General features: G+C 41.8%; 1 protein-coding gene across 4 annotated transcripts in view; it reads left to right on the forward strand.

Annotated features, from left to right (window-relative positions):
* The window catches only part of Ppp3cc (protein phosphatase 3 catalytic subunit gamma), a 70877-nt gene that overhangs the window by 28641 nt on the left and 26046 nt on the right, over positions 1 to 16190 (forward strand). For all 4 annotated transcript variants that reach the window (XM_059273371.1, XM_059273370.1, XM_059273369.1 and 1 more), the window contains exons 4-6: positions 3976 to 4087; positions 12313 to 12458; positions 14220 to 14359. In XM_059273371.1, the coding sequence (XP_059129354.1) occupies positions 3976 to 4087; positions 12313 to 12458; positions 14220 to 14359 (398 nt within the window). The remainder of the gene's footprint in view (positions 1 to 3975; positions 4088 to 12312; positions 12459 to 14219; positions 14360 to 16190) is intronic.

Below are 16190 nucleotides of genomic sequence, written 5' to 3' on the forward strand. Positions count from 1 at the left end.
TGTTAAGGCAGATCTAGTTCCTGACCCTTTGGTCAGCCTAAGGACAAGTATAGGCCCCTTCTGCCCACTCTCCTGTCGACAGCTCTGGCACCGTTCTCGCTTCTGTTTGCGTGTCTGTCTTCTGGACACCTTTCTATATGAAAAGGCTCTAGAAAAGTTAAAACTTGGAGGTTTCTTTAACTTTGTTTGATGCAGAATCTCTGAAAGCCCAGACTGGCCTTGAATTCACTGTGAAGCCAAGGTGACTTGTGAACTCCTGTTTCCTCTGTCTGCCTTCTCTGTGCTGTGGGTGCAGGGTAAAGCTTTTGGACATCTATTCCACCCTGTCATTTCAAATGCGGACGTGTGTCCTGAGGCAGCCATTTCATGACTGTGAGGACTGTGAGGTGGGACTAAGGGTGAAAAGCAGATCCTTTGTGAATCACAGAATGATGAGTAGCAGGAGGGGGCTTGCTTTCTCTGTGACAGTGCTGAGACCATCACCAAACATCTGTCCCCCCTACACGTTTTGTGAGAATGCTACATGGCTTTGTAGCTATGTCCTGGTGTGTGTGTGTGCTTACATGCATGCCTATAGAGGTCAAAGGACAACTTGTAGGAGTCGGTTCTCTCCACTCCGGGAGTCCCAAGAATTGAGCTCAGGTTGTTGGGTTAGGCAGCAGATTCCTTGACCCACTGAGTTCTCTCTCAGGCCCAGTTAATTGGATTTTGTATCACTGTACTCAAAGTGGTACAGGCTTATTTTCTACTTGGTTCTGTACATTGCTGAACTTAGTGTCTTAGTGAATATACCTTTAATTAAAAAAAAAACTATTACTGTATGGGGGTGAGGTGGGTGGGTGTGCATGCCACAGTGTGCATGTAGAGGTCAGAGGACCATCTTGTGGAGGTTATGTCCCTTTACCTTCATGCAAGTTCTCAGGATTGAACTCAGGTCACCAGACTTCACAGCAAGCTCTTTTACCCACCGGTCCTCTCACTTTGATATATCTCTAATAGCATGTCTGACTTTTCCTTAAATCAAATTCTTAAAAGTTCTTGATTTTCTGTTGAGGGGCAGGAGCATATTATTTGTTTACCATCCATGAAGCTGAAATCAGAGTAAAAGGGTAAAGGGAGATAGGAAGAACTAGTAGATGCATCAGTCAGGGCAGGACTTTCAGAGACAGCACCTTTGGTTAGAAACTGGAATGACCTTCGAGAGCAAGCACAGGTAAGTGGAGAGTCCAGTCTACGCAGAGGGCATAGCCACTAGGAAAGCCCAATGGCAGGAACGGCCCAGATAGTAACAAGGCTAGGGTAGTGAGCACAACCATGAGTAAGGGGATTAGGAGGTGTAGCAGAGGGACAGACAGAGGTTAGGTGTCGGCAGACCTTGCAAACCTAGCCAGGGAGTTAATGTTCATTCTTAATGTGTTATGAAGCTACTGGGTTATTATTTTAGTTGCTATTGCGTTTTTATGGGTTGGGGGACTTTGAGAGGAGTAGCACAGCCATATTTGTGTCTTAGAACAATTACACTGGCTGTTTTATAGTAAACTGACTGCTGGAGCCTAGGGCAGGTAGAGAGACCCCAGTTAGGAATCATAGTATAGTTTGAATCCTTGTGTCTGAAATGCTTATTTCTTTTTGCAGAGGTTTTCAGGTACTAAAGCATTTGCATAGACTTCACCAGTGGAGCATCCCTCATCCAAAAGTCAAATCTGAAATATTCCAAAGTCAAATCTTTTGGAGTATCATGTTGACACAAAGTTTCAGATTTTGAAATTTATAATCAGTCTGTAACATGGATAAGAGATACCAGTAACAGACAAACAGTCTTTCTCCTTATTTTATAGTGTCATGGTATTGCTTAGCCTGTGTGTGTGTGTGTATGTGTGTGTGAGAGAGAGAGAGAGAGAGAGAGGAGAGAGAGAGAGAGAGCGCGAGCGAGCATGAGCGAGCACACAAATGTTCATATAGGTGATTGCCAATATTTTGCTGTGACAGTATTGTAGCATGTTCACGTATTTTCATATTGGTGGAAATGCTTGACTTAAAAATGGGTCAAGAGTTAAATAAATAATGTAGTTTTGTCAGGTTTTGCTGCATTGTCTTTACCATGCAATTTCTTTTCTTTTTTTTATATCTATTTATTTTATATACATTAGTGTTGACCAGCATGTATATATGTGCACCATGAATGTGGCTGGTACCCTAGAAGTCAGAAGAGGGCACCAGATACCCTGGAACTGGAGTTCTAGATGGTTGTGAATCAGCATGTGGGTGCTGGGAACTGAGCCCAGGTCCTCTGAAGAGCACTGAGTGCTTTTACTGCTGAGCTGTCCTCAAGCCCCAGTGTCCCTTCCTTTTCACACAGTGAAACATGTTTGTGTCTTCTTGCCCGTGGTTCTCGTCATTCAGTTTCTTTCCCAGAGCCACGCCTCATCCTAGGACTTCTTTTCAGTGCGTAGATCACCTGTTCTTTGTCACTTGTCGGGTGCCATGTGACGTTAGAGCTAATTGTACTGTTTGAAATGGCATCTGACCCCATAGCTGTTTATTTAAAGGCTCATCATTACCTCAGTGGTCTTATTTTTTGTTTTTATGAGGCAAGATTTTATACTGTAGCACAGGCTAGCCTCCAGTTCAAGGCAGTACCCCTGCTTTAGCCCACTCAGTGCTGGGACTCCAGGCATGAGCTGCCATGCACAGCTTTCACCTGGTGATTTGTAATGCCACCTTTATTGTATACAGATATTCGTGTGAACGTGGATCTGTTTCTGGACTGTGATAAAATACTGGTATATTGTGGCACACAAGTTTTTTATATTATTTTTAATGAGCTTAAGTTTTATTATGTAACCAGACTAGTTTAGAACTCCTTATGTAGTCTAACCTAGCCTTGAATTCATGATCCTTTGCCTGAGTACAGGGATGACAGGCCTATGCTACCATGTCTACTAAGGACATTGTGGGGTTTTTGTTGTTGTCGTTTTGAGACAATGTGTCACATAGCCTAAGCTGCTTCCTTTTACTGTGTAGCTGAGGTTGACCTTGAACTATTGGTTCCTTACAGATTTTTCTGCTTCAGCCTCTGAAGTGTTAGTATTGTGGGTTTGGGACATTATGTTTTATTTATGGGTGCTAGGATTCAAACCCAGAACCTTGTGCATGCTAAGCAGACACTCTACCACCTGAGCTGTATCCCTAGCTTTTTGTTGCTGTTCTATATGTAATTTTTTTTTTAGTTTTTCGAGACAGGGTTTCTCTGTGTATCCCTGGCCATTCTAGAACTTGCTCTGTAGACCAGGCTGACCTTGAACTCACAGAGATCCACCTGCCTCTGTCTCCCAAGTGCTGGGATTAAAGGTGTGCGCCAAGGCATGCACCACCACCGCCCGGCTTTAAATGAAATTTTTATACTATGGTACCCAATTTCATATTTTTATATAAAAGCTTGTTCATTTATGTATTCAATTTTATATCCTATTTTGCTGAATTATTCTATTATTTAAGCTCCTTTTAGTATTAATTTTTCTGTTTTCTTTTCAGTTATACAATTATATCGTCTGCACATAATGATACTTTAAATTTTCTCTTTACCCATTCTGAAGCCTTTACTTGATTTCATTTGTCTGATTATATTGGCTAACACCTCTATTGTAACATTGAACAGTGACAGATAGTTAAGAATCTTGCCTTGTTCTTGGTCCTAGTGTTTTCCATCATAAAACAGTGATGCACATTTTAGGACTGTAGTATGTATGTCGGTGGCTTTGCCCAGAGTTCACAGTGTTCAGATACTTAGGAGAGATTTTCGTGAAGGCTATTCTACCAAATTTAAGGGTAACATTCGAAAGCTAGAAGAGTACATTTTCAGCTGGGGGCTTACAGTGAGATAGACCATATAGCACATCATTTTGATGTAGTCAAATTGTCTTTATGTACTGTCATGGTCATGAAGAACATTTATCCTTTAATTGTGTCTCCTAGTGTGTGCTGTATTTATGGAGTTTAAAGATTAACCATCCTAAAACATTGTTTCTGCTTCGAGGAAATCATGAATGCAGGCATCTTACAGAGTACTTCACCTTCAAACAGGAATGTAAGTATATATCTCTGGAGAATGTTTAGGTATCTCATGTGCTGCCATGCTCAGTTAAGATCATACTTTCAAAATAAAAAGATGAAGCCAGGCTTGGTGGCTCTCGCCCGTAACTCAGTACTTAGGAGGCTGAAGCAGAAGGACCACTACAGGCTTGAAGCCAGCTCGGACTATAGAGTGAGATCCTGTTTAAAAGAAACAGAGAAGAAAAACTAGGTACCCCTACACTGTTATCAGAGAATGAGTTCGTTTATTCAACACCCACACATCACTTTACTGATTGATAGATTGGTCTCCATGTGTTCATACTGGGTCGTCTTGCCAGTAACATCTTGTGTTGGACATGGGGGTGGTTAATGGTGACCCTCTTCCCAGTAGAGCCTGCAAGGAGAGGTCAGAGTTATGAAAAGAAATAGTAAGCCAGGTTTAGTGGTCATGTCTGTAATCCCAACACTTGAGAGGTGGAAACAGGATTAGGAATTCAAGGCCAGCCTTGGCTACATGGTGAATTCAAGGTCAGTTTGGGCTACATGAGACCCGCTCTCAAAAAACAAGAACACAAAAAAATTTCCTTAGACACTAAAGTCTGTTGCAAATAAAGGATCTTCAGATCATAACAGCCTCAGAAGCTTACTGAAATAAACACACCATCAGATAATGACCAGGAAAGTTTTCAAATTAGATTTTCTCTTGGTAGGTATTTGAATTGGTGTCAAGTATTTAGACAGCAATTTTGCAGTATTTGTGAAGATTGCAGGTATGCATTCCCTTTGCTCAGTATTTTGACTTGTCAGAATTTATCATGCAGACGGTATACTGATGCTAAAGCACTGTCAGGAGTTCAGTGAGCTCACACTTGAATCCTGTCACATTTAGCAGGGTCACCAGTCTGGATCCTGGTAAGGTTTGCTCAGCTGAGATCACGGTGTTGTGAGGACTGTGAGAGTCTTCCTCTGAGGTCACTAGTTGTTTGGAGTCCTTGAAACTATGGCTTTAAGTTTTTCTTTTCCAGCTAGCTCCTAACTTGGGGGTCACTCTTGGTTTTTAAAGACTACTTTCAAGTTTTTGACATATGGGTCCCATAGGGAGTTCCTAGTGTAGGCGTTGGTTTTCTTCTGGCCCAGTTTGAATGAGTCTCTGACTTCTATAGTCAGCTAGCTAGAGGAAGCCTCTGCTCTTTAAACGTTCATGTGCTTGGGCCATGTCCATCCGGGAGAATCTTCCCTTTGCTGTCTAGGGAAGTGTAACAGTGAGAGGCTCATCATAGGCAGAGTTTCCATGGACTAAGAAAAAGTGGATGATTATACCAAGTGGAAGCTAGTGGGAGTCATGTTGCAGTTTGCCCAACACAGATAGATGGATGAAAACCAGTAAGATATTTGCTTCTTAAGATGTTCATGTCAGTGTTAATTATAATCAGAAAAGAATTGACAATAAAGGGCCAATTAAATACAATATGTTAGTATTGGAGACGGGGTGTCGGTGTGGCTGTTAGAAGATTATTTTGTGGATCCAGTCTTTCCTTCTACTTTTATGTGGGTTCCCAGGCTTACACAGCAAGTACTTTACCTGCTGAGTCATCTTTCTGGCCCCCAAATATTTTTAAAGCAATGCTTGGCCGCTATTTAAATATTAAGGGATCTGTATGTGCTGTCTGGAGAGATGCTCAAATATGCTGTTAGGTGAGGGAAACGGTCTGCTGGCCATGCATACTGTGTGCAGAGGAAACTGGCGTTAGTGTTTACTTCTGGGGTGCTAGGTCAGAAGGTCTTACTTTAATATCCTCTCTAGTACTATTTGAATTATTATTTTTTTTTTTGCCATCATTATGTACTACTTAGTAATTTTTTTCAAGCTGCTAATTTAAAAACTACTCGGTTGGGGACCAAGTATTGGAAGGGCTTTTTATTTGTTTTGTTTTCTTCAAGATGTGATCTTGCTATGTAGGCCTTGCTGACCTCAAACTCACTATATATAGGCTGTCCTCAAACTTTCCTAGGTCCTTTAGCCTCTTCAGTAGATGTATGTTACCACTCCTGGCTCTTAACAGACTTTTGTTGTTGTTTTTTGTTTTTGTGTTTGAAGTTTGTTTGTTCAGTGCATGTGAAAGGCCCCAAGTTCAACCCTCAGCACTATAAATAAATATTTTTTTAACGTTTATTTTTTTATTTTGTGTATGTGCATGGGAATGAGCATGCCCTGGCTTATGTAGAGGCCCTTGAATCGACTCTCCCTTCTACCATGTGAGTTCTGAGGATTGAATTCTGGTTTGGGCTCAGCAACAAGTGCTGTGTCCCACTGAGCCATTTCACTGGCTCACAAATAGGTTTATTTTTTTTCCCCCTGGAGCTGAGGACCGAACCCAGGGTCTTGAGCTTGCTAGGCAAGCGCTCTACCACTGAGCTAAATCCCCAACCCTACAAATAGGTTTTTGAAGCACTCCTAGTAGCTCAGATGTATGCAATTGATTAAGAATGACTGCAGGGCCAGTGAGATGGCTGAGCACTTGTTCCTGAGCCTAATGGGCTGAGTTCAATCCCCAGGAAGCAGAGAATCGATTCCTTGAAAGTTGTCCTCTGACCTCCACATTTGTGACTTTATGTATGTATGTGCATGTGCACACATGATGTAAAAGAAATCAAAGAATGACTGTGCCAGTGTCTGAAAAAACTTTCTACTCTCTGTCACCTTCATCTACTTTTAAGATTGGAAAGTACTTTTCAGTTTCTCTAAAACATTACTGTTTTTGCCTAGAAAATGAAATAGTATGTATAAAACAGCCGATAAAGGCCCTGGAATATGCTTGATGGAAGTCAGCTACTTGTACTTAGAATTGAGTGAGTGGCAAGAAAATTGCCTGTGGATGTCCTGTTCTGAGTGAAGTGGGTGTGGTGGTTTTGGTTTTGACACGGGTCCTCTGCATTGCCAGTCTATGCACAGCAGTTTATTGGACTTAGGCACAGGCTTCTTGCTTGGTTTGATTTTTAAGGAACATTTACTGTAATTCTCCCACCTGGTCTCCCCCTTTAAGCAAAGTTTTCCTTTGTTCTTTTGTGGGTTTTGGTGCTGGAGAGGGAAGTAGATTTCTTTTGTGATCAGCATAATTGGTTCCATAATTGGTTCCACTATTTTTAGAAGATAGAACAATAGGTTCAGGAAATGCTTTGAGCGTCTTATTTTGCCCAGAGCTGCTTACCTCCTGTCTCTGTTTGCTTTCAGTGTGCTTCTCGCTATACTTCAGCCCAGTCACTTCGTCTCCTGTAGAGCGGCTCCCACTTCATTTCTAATGCTGCATGCAAGATGCAGATAAATCTTGGAGCAAGCATACACATTAAAGTACAAATATGATGTTATTCCTGTATAAGGAAAAGCATAGTGTGTTACATGGGTGCTCACTGATAAGCTGATTTCGCCTATGGGCCACTGTGGCTTTTAAAATCAGAACCATATAATTAATGCTAAGTGGCATCAGTTGCAGAGTGTGCAGCTGCAGGCTTGTTAATGTTTTTAAGGAGTGTGGGCAGAAGCTTTTCTTGTCTCATATCAATATTTGTGTGTGTGTGTGTGTGTGTGTGTGTGTGTGTGTGTGTGTGTGTGTGTGTTTTAACAGTCCTATTTTTACTTTTTACTTTGAGATAGAGTCTAAGTTCCCCAGGTTGGCCTTGTGTCTCCTAGCTAGCTGGGATTACAGGCCTGTGTCACCAGGCCTTCATCACATTCATTCTTATTTATACTGGGAGATTTAAGTATGTTTTGTTTTGTTTTTGAGACAGGGTTTCTCTGTGTAGCCCTGGCTGTCCTGGAACTCGCTATGTAGACCAGGCTGGCCTCGAACTCAGAGATCTGCCTGCCTCTGCCTCCCGAGTAATGAAATTAAAGGCATACGCCACCACTGCTCGGCTGGGATAGGTGTTTTTAAGACAAGGGCTTGTTAGGCTGCCCAGGCTTGCCTTGAATTTGCTACGTAGTCCCTGCTGGCTTCAAACTCTCAGTGAGCCTCCTGCCTCATCCTCCTGAGATTCTAGGCATGTGTTCCCATGCTTGGCTAACAGATAATTTTTTACATACCATGTTTTTATTGTTATGTACTTAGAAAGCAAGAAACCTGGATGGATTGATCCCATCTCATAGTTCTGGATCCAGATTTCTCAGGCAGAGTAGTCTGTTGTTTCATGAACTGTTTTTTGATGGCTTACTGACAAGTTCCCGAAACTCCTGTAATTTCTTAATGAGAACAGTATCGTTACAACAGATTTTTAAAGAACAAACACTGTTGGTTGCAGCATTATTTAGAGTAGCAGATTGGCCTGGTTAGACTGTGGCATATCCATAAAGTCAAGGGCTGTGTAGGGTTTTTTGGTTTTTTTTGTTTTTTTTGTTTTTTTTTTTTTAAATTATCAAGCTGCTCTTAGAAGGATGACAGAATTTTACCTTACCTTCAGGATTCTTCAGCTAGGCTAGAAAATTCAGTTGGCTTGGCACTGCACACACCTTTAATCCTGCCACAGGAGGCAGAGGCAAGTGGATCTCTGTGGGGATGGAAGGGACAGAGAGAGAAAAGACACAGACGGAGGGGAGTTTTTAGTGAGTGCAAAGAAAAATTAAGAAAATATATGCTCTGTGGATAGGCGGGTTGTAGTTTCTTATAAATAATGCTGACTCTCAAAACTCTTCCTAGAATTCTTTTAAAATTTTGTTTTATTGCTGTCCATGGATGATGCATGCCTGTAATCCCAGCACTTAGGAGGTGAATTAAGGTCAGATTGGGCTATGAGACCTTTTCTTTTAGTTACATATAAAAGTTTGTTCCATCCTGTTGTATTATTGGCAATAGTTAAAACTTGTATAAATGTGACCCTGTGGTTGTGATTAGTTCTCCTTTATTTTAGAGAAGTCTTATCGTACAATATAGACATTAATTTTTCATGAAAATAAAATTCTTGAATCAGCTAATTTGACCTTCAGGAATTATAAATTTGGGTATTTAGATTCTGTTTAATTTAAACTTAAAAATAATGGTGTACACAGTGGCACAGTCAGTAATCCCAGAGCTCAGGAGGCTGCTGGTTCTAGGCCACCCTAAGCTTCATGGCAAGATCCCATGTTGAAAATTCACAGGATAGGGAGGTAACCATTTGGTAGAAACTTGCCTAGCATTTTTAAGGCAATGGGTTCCAATCCCTATATTCTGATTAGGAAGAGTTTGTGAGGATTCTTAAGAACATGTACATGTTTGAGTTCTGCCACTGATAAGCTTGCAGTTCTGGCCACTGAGCCCAGTTCCCTCCCCTTTTATTTAATTATGTTTGTATTTATACATGTATTTGTATGTATGTCTGTGCACCACATACATGCCTGGTGCTCTCAGAGGCCAGAAGAGGGCATCCGATACCCTGGAACTGGAGTTCTAGATGGTTGTGAATCAGCATGTGGGTGCTGGGAACTGAGCCCAGGTCCTCTGGAAGAGCACTGAGTGCTTTTACTGCTGAGCCGTCCTCAAGCCCCAGTGTCCCTTCCTTTTCACACAGTGAAACATGTTTGTGTCTTCTTGCCCGTGGTTCTCGTCATTCAGTTTCTTTCCCAGAGCCACGCCTCATCCTAGGACTTCTTTTCAGTGCGTAGATCACCTGTTCTTTGTCACTTGTCGGGTGCCGTGTGACGTTAGAGCTAATTGTACTGTTTGAAATGGCATCTGACCCCAGAGCTATTTCATCAACCTGGAGTTACAGACAGTTGTGAACTAGCATGTGGATGGTGAGGACTGAACCCTGGTTTATTGGCAAGTCATCTAGTGCTCTTAACAGCTGAACCACCTCCAGCTGCCTTCATCAGCTTTTCAGTGAACATAGAAAGGTTATCTCCTTCCTAGGGATTCTGTGAAGATGATCGGTTAACACTCAGTTACAACCACTGTGTGCCAGGTGTGACTACACTTTACACACATCTGAGTGCACTTTAATCCTCACAGCATCATGACTTGTAGGGATTATCATTCCCATTATATAGTTGGGAAAACCAAAGCACATGAAATAAAGACATTCTCCCAAGGTTCCAAGCTTAAAGCTAACAGATCTGAGGTCCAAACTGAGAGAGTTAGGTTACAGATCATTTATCTGACCGCCGTGCTGGGTCAGGAGATTAGCTCACTGATATGTACTGTGGTCACTATACATATGTATACTCACTATACATCTATAGATATGTATTCATTAGAGAAAATTAGGAAAATACGGCAAAATAGGATTACAGATACTATCTCCTGTCTAATCCCTCAGGGGGAGAAAAAGGTAACATATGACCACCTATTTTACTCACATACTAATGCACCATGAATTTCTTTTCCCCTAATTTGGCTTTTGGCCTCCTGTTTTAATTTACAGAATGGCTCTCCCCAGATCTGGCATCTGTTTGGAAGTAAGCTAAGGGTTTTTTCCAAGTCATTGTTAGGGTGAAAAGCAAGGTGTCAGTACTGGATGGTGGTGTGGAGCGAGGAGGACTATTCCACTTCAACTCTTAACCTATAGGCAGGGTTAGGACTCTTTTATTTAAAGGAATTTCTATTGATGTTGGTAACAAAGGGAGTCTGCCTTTGGATTTTCAGGAGAAAATGTCCAACACTGACCATATATTAAAGATTTTTTTGTTTGCTTTTATTTTGAACAGATGTTATACTTACATCTGGATCTACTTTTGAAATAGCCAAGTAAGGATGTAACTATAAGAATGTATAAAATTAGTGCTGGGCTGTGGTGGCACACTCCTTTAATCTCAGCACTTAGGAGGCAGAGGCAGGAGGATCTCTCTGAGTTTGAGGCCAGCCTGGTCTACAGAATGAGTTCCAGGACAGCCAGGGCTACACAAAGAAACCCTGTCTTTAAAAAAGAAAAAAAGAAAAAAAAAGGTACAAAACATGGTTCTTACAAACTCCAAGCTCATATTAAAGTAGCATATTCTATGAAATAAAAGGTTTATCTACCATTGTGATAAAGTGTGAAAAGAACCCACAGATTCCCTTAAGGCCAAACCCCAGTCACACAGTATTTGCCACAAAGAGAAAACCCGGATTTTCATGAATGGAAGGCCTTCTCAATTGAAGTAGTCCATGGTTTACACTTTCCTTTTGGGATCTCCTCTCTTTCTCTTCTCTAGTCACTGCACTCTGGCCCAGATTAAGACTCACCTTTAATCTCAGCACTCAGCAGGCAGAGGCAGGTGGACCTTTGAGTTAGAGGACAGCCTGGTTTACAGAGAGAGTTCCAGGACAGCCAAGACTATAGAGAAATCCTGTCTCAAAACAACAACAACAAAATAATGAAGTAAAAAATACAAAACAGTTCAATAATCCAAACATTTTTGTTTTTTGAGACAGGGTTTCTCTGTGTAGCTTTGGTGCCTGTCCTGGAGCTCACTCTGTAGACCAGGCTGGCCTCGAACTCACAGAGATCCGCCTGCCTCTGCCTCCTGAGCACTGGAATTAAAGGTGTGTGCCACCACCACCCGGCAATCCAAACATTTTTTTTACATAAACTATAATAATAATAATAATTTATTTACACGTCTTTAAAGTAATTAGCAAAAAAGAAGGAGCTTGAGAAATGGCTCAGTGGCTAAAGCTGTTCTTGCAGAGGGCCGAGGTTCAGTTCCCAGCACCTACATAGCAGCTCACAATGCTCCTGTGTGTACATATGTGTGCATACACATGGGCAAAACATTCATACACATGAAAGTAATAAATCTTTTAAAAAGAATAGAACAAAATGAACAGAAAGGTTTTTGATACAGAAATAGTTTTCAGTACTGTGGGGACAGTTCCACATGGGGTGGGGCAGGGACCCACTCTATCTTAGAAGCCCCATGGATCACAAATACCAGGCTTCCTTTGTAAAAGCTTTGCTGGCAGAATCTGAGGATCCTAGCAAGACCCTCAGAGAAGCCCAAAGCCATAGCTTCCCTCCAGGTAATATGATGCTGCCTAATCATTGCCAGCTGTGTTTTCAGGTTTCCAGGGCAACAGAGCTAGAAAGTTAATCTAAGGAAATACTTGTCTTTAGAAAGGGAAGGAAGTTCTGTTAGGCCTTGTCTGCAACTCTTGAAAGACATCTCCTCGTGAATGGGACCTTTAGACTTGCCCGAAACCAGTGGCTTCTGAGCTGGCTTCACCTTCCGACACAGGTCTTGTAGGCATGACCCTGTCCGACGTCCTCTGACTTGTCCTCTTTTGGTAGGTCGGATTAAGTATTCGGAGCAGGTGTACGAAGCGTGTATGAACACATTCGACTGCCTTCCTCTCGCCGCTCTCTTAAACCAGCAGTTCCTCTGTGTACACGGAGGAATGTCACCTGAAATCACTTCTTTAGATGACATAAGGAAAGTAAGTAACCTTTTGTTGTTTTCAGAGTCTGCTGTTAAGTTTTTGTTCTTTCTCCCAGCCAATTATATATTATATAGAACATATAGTAATAGCTAAAATTAAAAGAAAAGACAATGAGAAGTAGAAAAACCGAACTTACTCACCATCTTGTCATTGTTGGATAGCTGTTAGTAACACTTGAGATACATATATTTCTCACTTCTTTCTCTTTTTAAAATTAAAACTTTTGTCTTGTTTTTTGAGACAAGGTTTCTCAAAAACCCTGCCTGTCCTGGAACTCACTTTGTAGACCAGGCTGGCCTTGAACTCAGAAATCCACCAGCCTCTGTCTCTGTGCTGAGATTAAGGGCATGCGCTGCCACCACCACCACCTGGCCTTGAAATTAAATCTTAATGACTAAAATATACTATTCTTGATCTATAACTTTGAAACTTATGTATTTTAAATACATATGAAATTTATGTATTTTAAACAGGGTCTCTCTGTAAAGCCCAGGCTAGTCTTAAACTCAAACAATTCTCCTGCTTCATCCACTAAAATGCCAGAATTATTCAACATACGCCACCATGCCCAGCTTGAAAACTTTAAATTACGTTCCAGTGTGCAAGAAACGTGAAAGCGTCCTTCACCAGGTCCCTTAACCTTTGAGTACATTGTCTTTGTAAAACGAGGAAATGTGAAGAAGTCCTCTGAGCCCTGCCAGCTCTGAATGCACTGACTTGAACATCCTAAATGGTAGGGTTGATTGCTCCATTTTCCTTACACCGTGATTATTTCCAGGATTCTGTGTCTCCTGGTTGAGGAAAGAGGAGCAGCCATGTCCTCTTGCGCTGCTGCTCATGGCGCTCCCCACTCTCGCATTCTCTCGGTTCCCACAGAGAGATACAAACCAAGATGGCCCGGAGCCCACAGCAGTCTCCCCAGGAAGAGGTCCACTGTGCTGGCTTTTCTGCTGGCTTTTAAGCATCTAGCCTTTCTCCGTTTGTAGATTTGTGTTGAACATTTATGAGTCAATTATGATAAAAAAAAAAAAGCTCCCCTCTCATGCAGCAGAAGCCCTCTTCTTGACTCTCAGATATTCCAGTGCAGTGACTAAAAATGTAAGTTAATAACAAATATTAAAGTGTTGCCACTGCATCGAATTGAAAGAATGAAAAGCCTTTAGTAAAGAAAACATCTCCATTGAAATAAAGTAAGCAAGCCGGGCGGTGGTGGCGCACGCCTTTAATCCCAGCACTCGGGAGGCAGAGCCAGGCGGATCTCTGTGAGTTCGAGGCCAGCCTGGTCTCCAAAGCGAGTTCCAGGAAAGGCGCAAAGCTACACAAGAGAAACCCTGTCTCGAAAAACCAAAAAAAAAAAAAAAAAAAAAAAAAAAAAAAAAAAAAAAAAAAAAAAAGAAATAAAGTAAGCAGTGGAAGACTGACTAAGCTTTCCTGTAACGCTGTTTCCCATAGAAAACTGAGATTAACTTCCGATTAGTCTCTAAGAGTCTGTGGTGGCTGATTTCACATTTGAGTTGAAAGGATGCTGACTAGAGAAGCACAGAAGGAAAGGCCCTTTTCTGCAGGGTTCTCAGTGACAGAATAGGATACTTACAAACCTCTGTTACAGAACACCATTGTCTCACAGGCCCGTCCTTCGGGGCCCACTGCCTCATTCACACATTTCTGTAGGTGGAAGGGGACTTTGATGTGCCTGCTTCCAAGAACCCTTTTGCTTTCCTGATTTGTTTCCCCTTTTGGCTCTTGTGTGTCTTCTAGTTAGATAGGTTTACTGAACCTCCTGCTTTTGGGCCAGTGTGTGACCTGCTTTGGTCTGATCCCTCAGAGGAGTATGGCAGCGAGAAGACCCTGGAGCACTATACCCACAACACTGTCCGAGGCTGCTCCTACTTCTTCAGGTAAGCTGGTCCTCAGAGGAGAAGCCGTGGAACCAACTGGGGTGTTAGGGTTAAGCCCTATTTTTACTATTTTTAATTATGTGTATGTCTGTGGGTATGTATACATGAGTGCAGATGCCTATGGAGGGAGGCTAGAGACATAACCACCAATTGTGGGTGCTGGGAACTAATCTTGGGTCTTCTGCAAGAGGAGGATACACTCTTAACCACTGAGCCCTTTTCCAGCCCCCTGTGATCTGTCTTAGGAAATGATTATTTTTTGTGTATAAGTGCTGAGCCTGCATGTCTGTCTGTGTACTTCCTGTGTGCCTGGTGCCCTCCAGGTCAGAAGAGGGAATTAGATCCCTAGAACTGGAGTTGTGGAGCTGCCAGCCAGGTGGGTACTAAGAACTGAACCCAGGTCCTCTGAAAGAGCAGCAAGTGTTCTCAACCACGGAATCATCTCTCCAGCCCTGGTTTTTTTTTTTTTTTTTTGTTTGTTTTTTTTTTGGAGGCAGGGTTTCTCTGTATAGCCTTGGCTATCCTGGAACTTGCTCTGTAGACCAGGCTGGCTTTGAACTCAGAGATCCACCTGCCTCTGCTTCTCGAGTACTGGGATTAAAGGCATGTGCTACCACGCCCAGTTTTATGAAATTATTCTTAAGTGGTTCAGATCTTAAACATGAAGTATAGAGATTTCTGTTCAATCTCAATCACTCTGCTCTTATTTCTCTCTCTCTCTTTTTTTCTATACCCCCCCTTCTTTCCTTTTTTCCTTCCCTTTTGGTGCTGGAGATCAAACCCAGGACCTCACACATGCTGGGCAAGCACTTGTTCAATTCCTTAAAAGCAGAAAACTTAATGTTTTCTTAGACATTAGTCCATTAGTGTAGTATAGTGAACACAGCTGCCTTCCAGTGTCTTGATGTTATCATCTGTAAATGATCTATTATTTGTTCCTAATTATATCTAGACACTACCTAAAGATTTTATTTCTTTTTATGTATGTGGGTGTTTTGCCTCTGTGTGTGTGTGTGTGTGTGTGTGTGTGTGTGTGTGTGTGTATGCGTGTGTGCGTGTGTGCGTGTGTGCGTGTGTCTGTGTCTGTGTCTGTGTCTCTGTGTGTGTGAACCACATGTGTGCCTGGTGCCTGCGGAAACAAGAAGGCATTGGATCCCCTGGAGCTGGAGTTACAGATAATTGTGAGCTACCTGTGGGGACTGCAAACTGAACCTGGGTCCTCTATAAGAGCAGGAAGTGCTCTTTACCACTGAGTATCTCTGACAGTGAGCAGGCTTGATAGTATACACCTTTAATTCCAGTGCTTGAGAGACAGAGACATGCAGATCTCTGTGATTTAGAGGCCAGCCTGATCTACTTAGTGAGTACCATGCCAGCCAAGGGCTACATAGAAGAATCCTATCTCAAAAGAGAGAGGGGGAGGGGGAGGGGTCAGGGGATCATATTATATATTGCAAAGCTCTCCAGCTTTTGGAACTTCGGGTATAGACAAAAATAAATAATGAACAGGACACTGTGATCTAAGCCTAGGACATTTCCTGGAAGTTGGCTATTGTCCTAAAGCTCACATGTGACATTTTGGTGTGGTTTGCCAAGCAAAAAAAAAAGAAAATAGGGAAGTTTGAAATGAAAATTATTTTTAATTCCAGTGTTTTATTATGACAAATAATGCATTTATTTAGTTCACTAAAACACTTGCTGATTGGCTAAGATAATACAATAACTAAATGAAGTAAACATATACAAAAGAAACTTTAATTTATTTGCCTTTAAACATTTTTAAAATAATCTTTTTGTATTCTTCTCTGCTAGCCTTTCTAGTGACTTATTT

Source organism: Peromyscus eremicus, chromosome 9, assembly GCF_949786415.1.
Source record: "Peromyscus eremicus chromosome 9, PerEre_H2_v1, whole genome shotgun sequence".
Classification (NCBI taxonomy): domain Eukaryota; kingdom Metazoa; phylum Chordata; class Mammalia; order Rodentia; family Cricetidae; genus Peromyscus; species Peromyscus eremicus.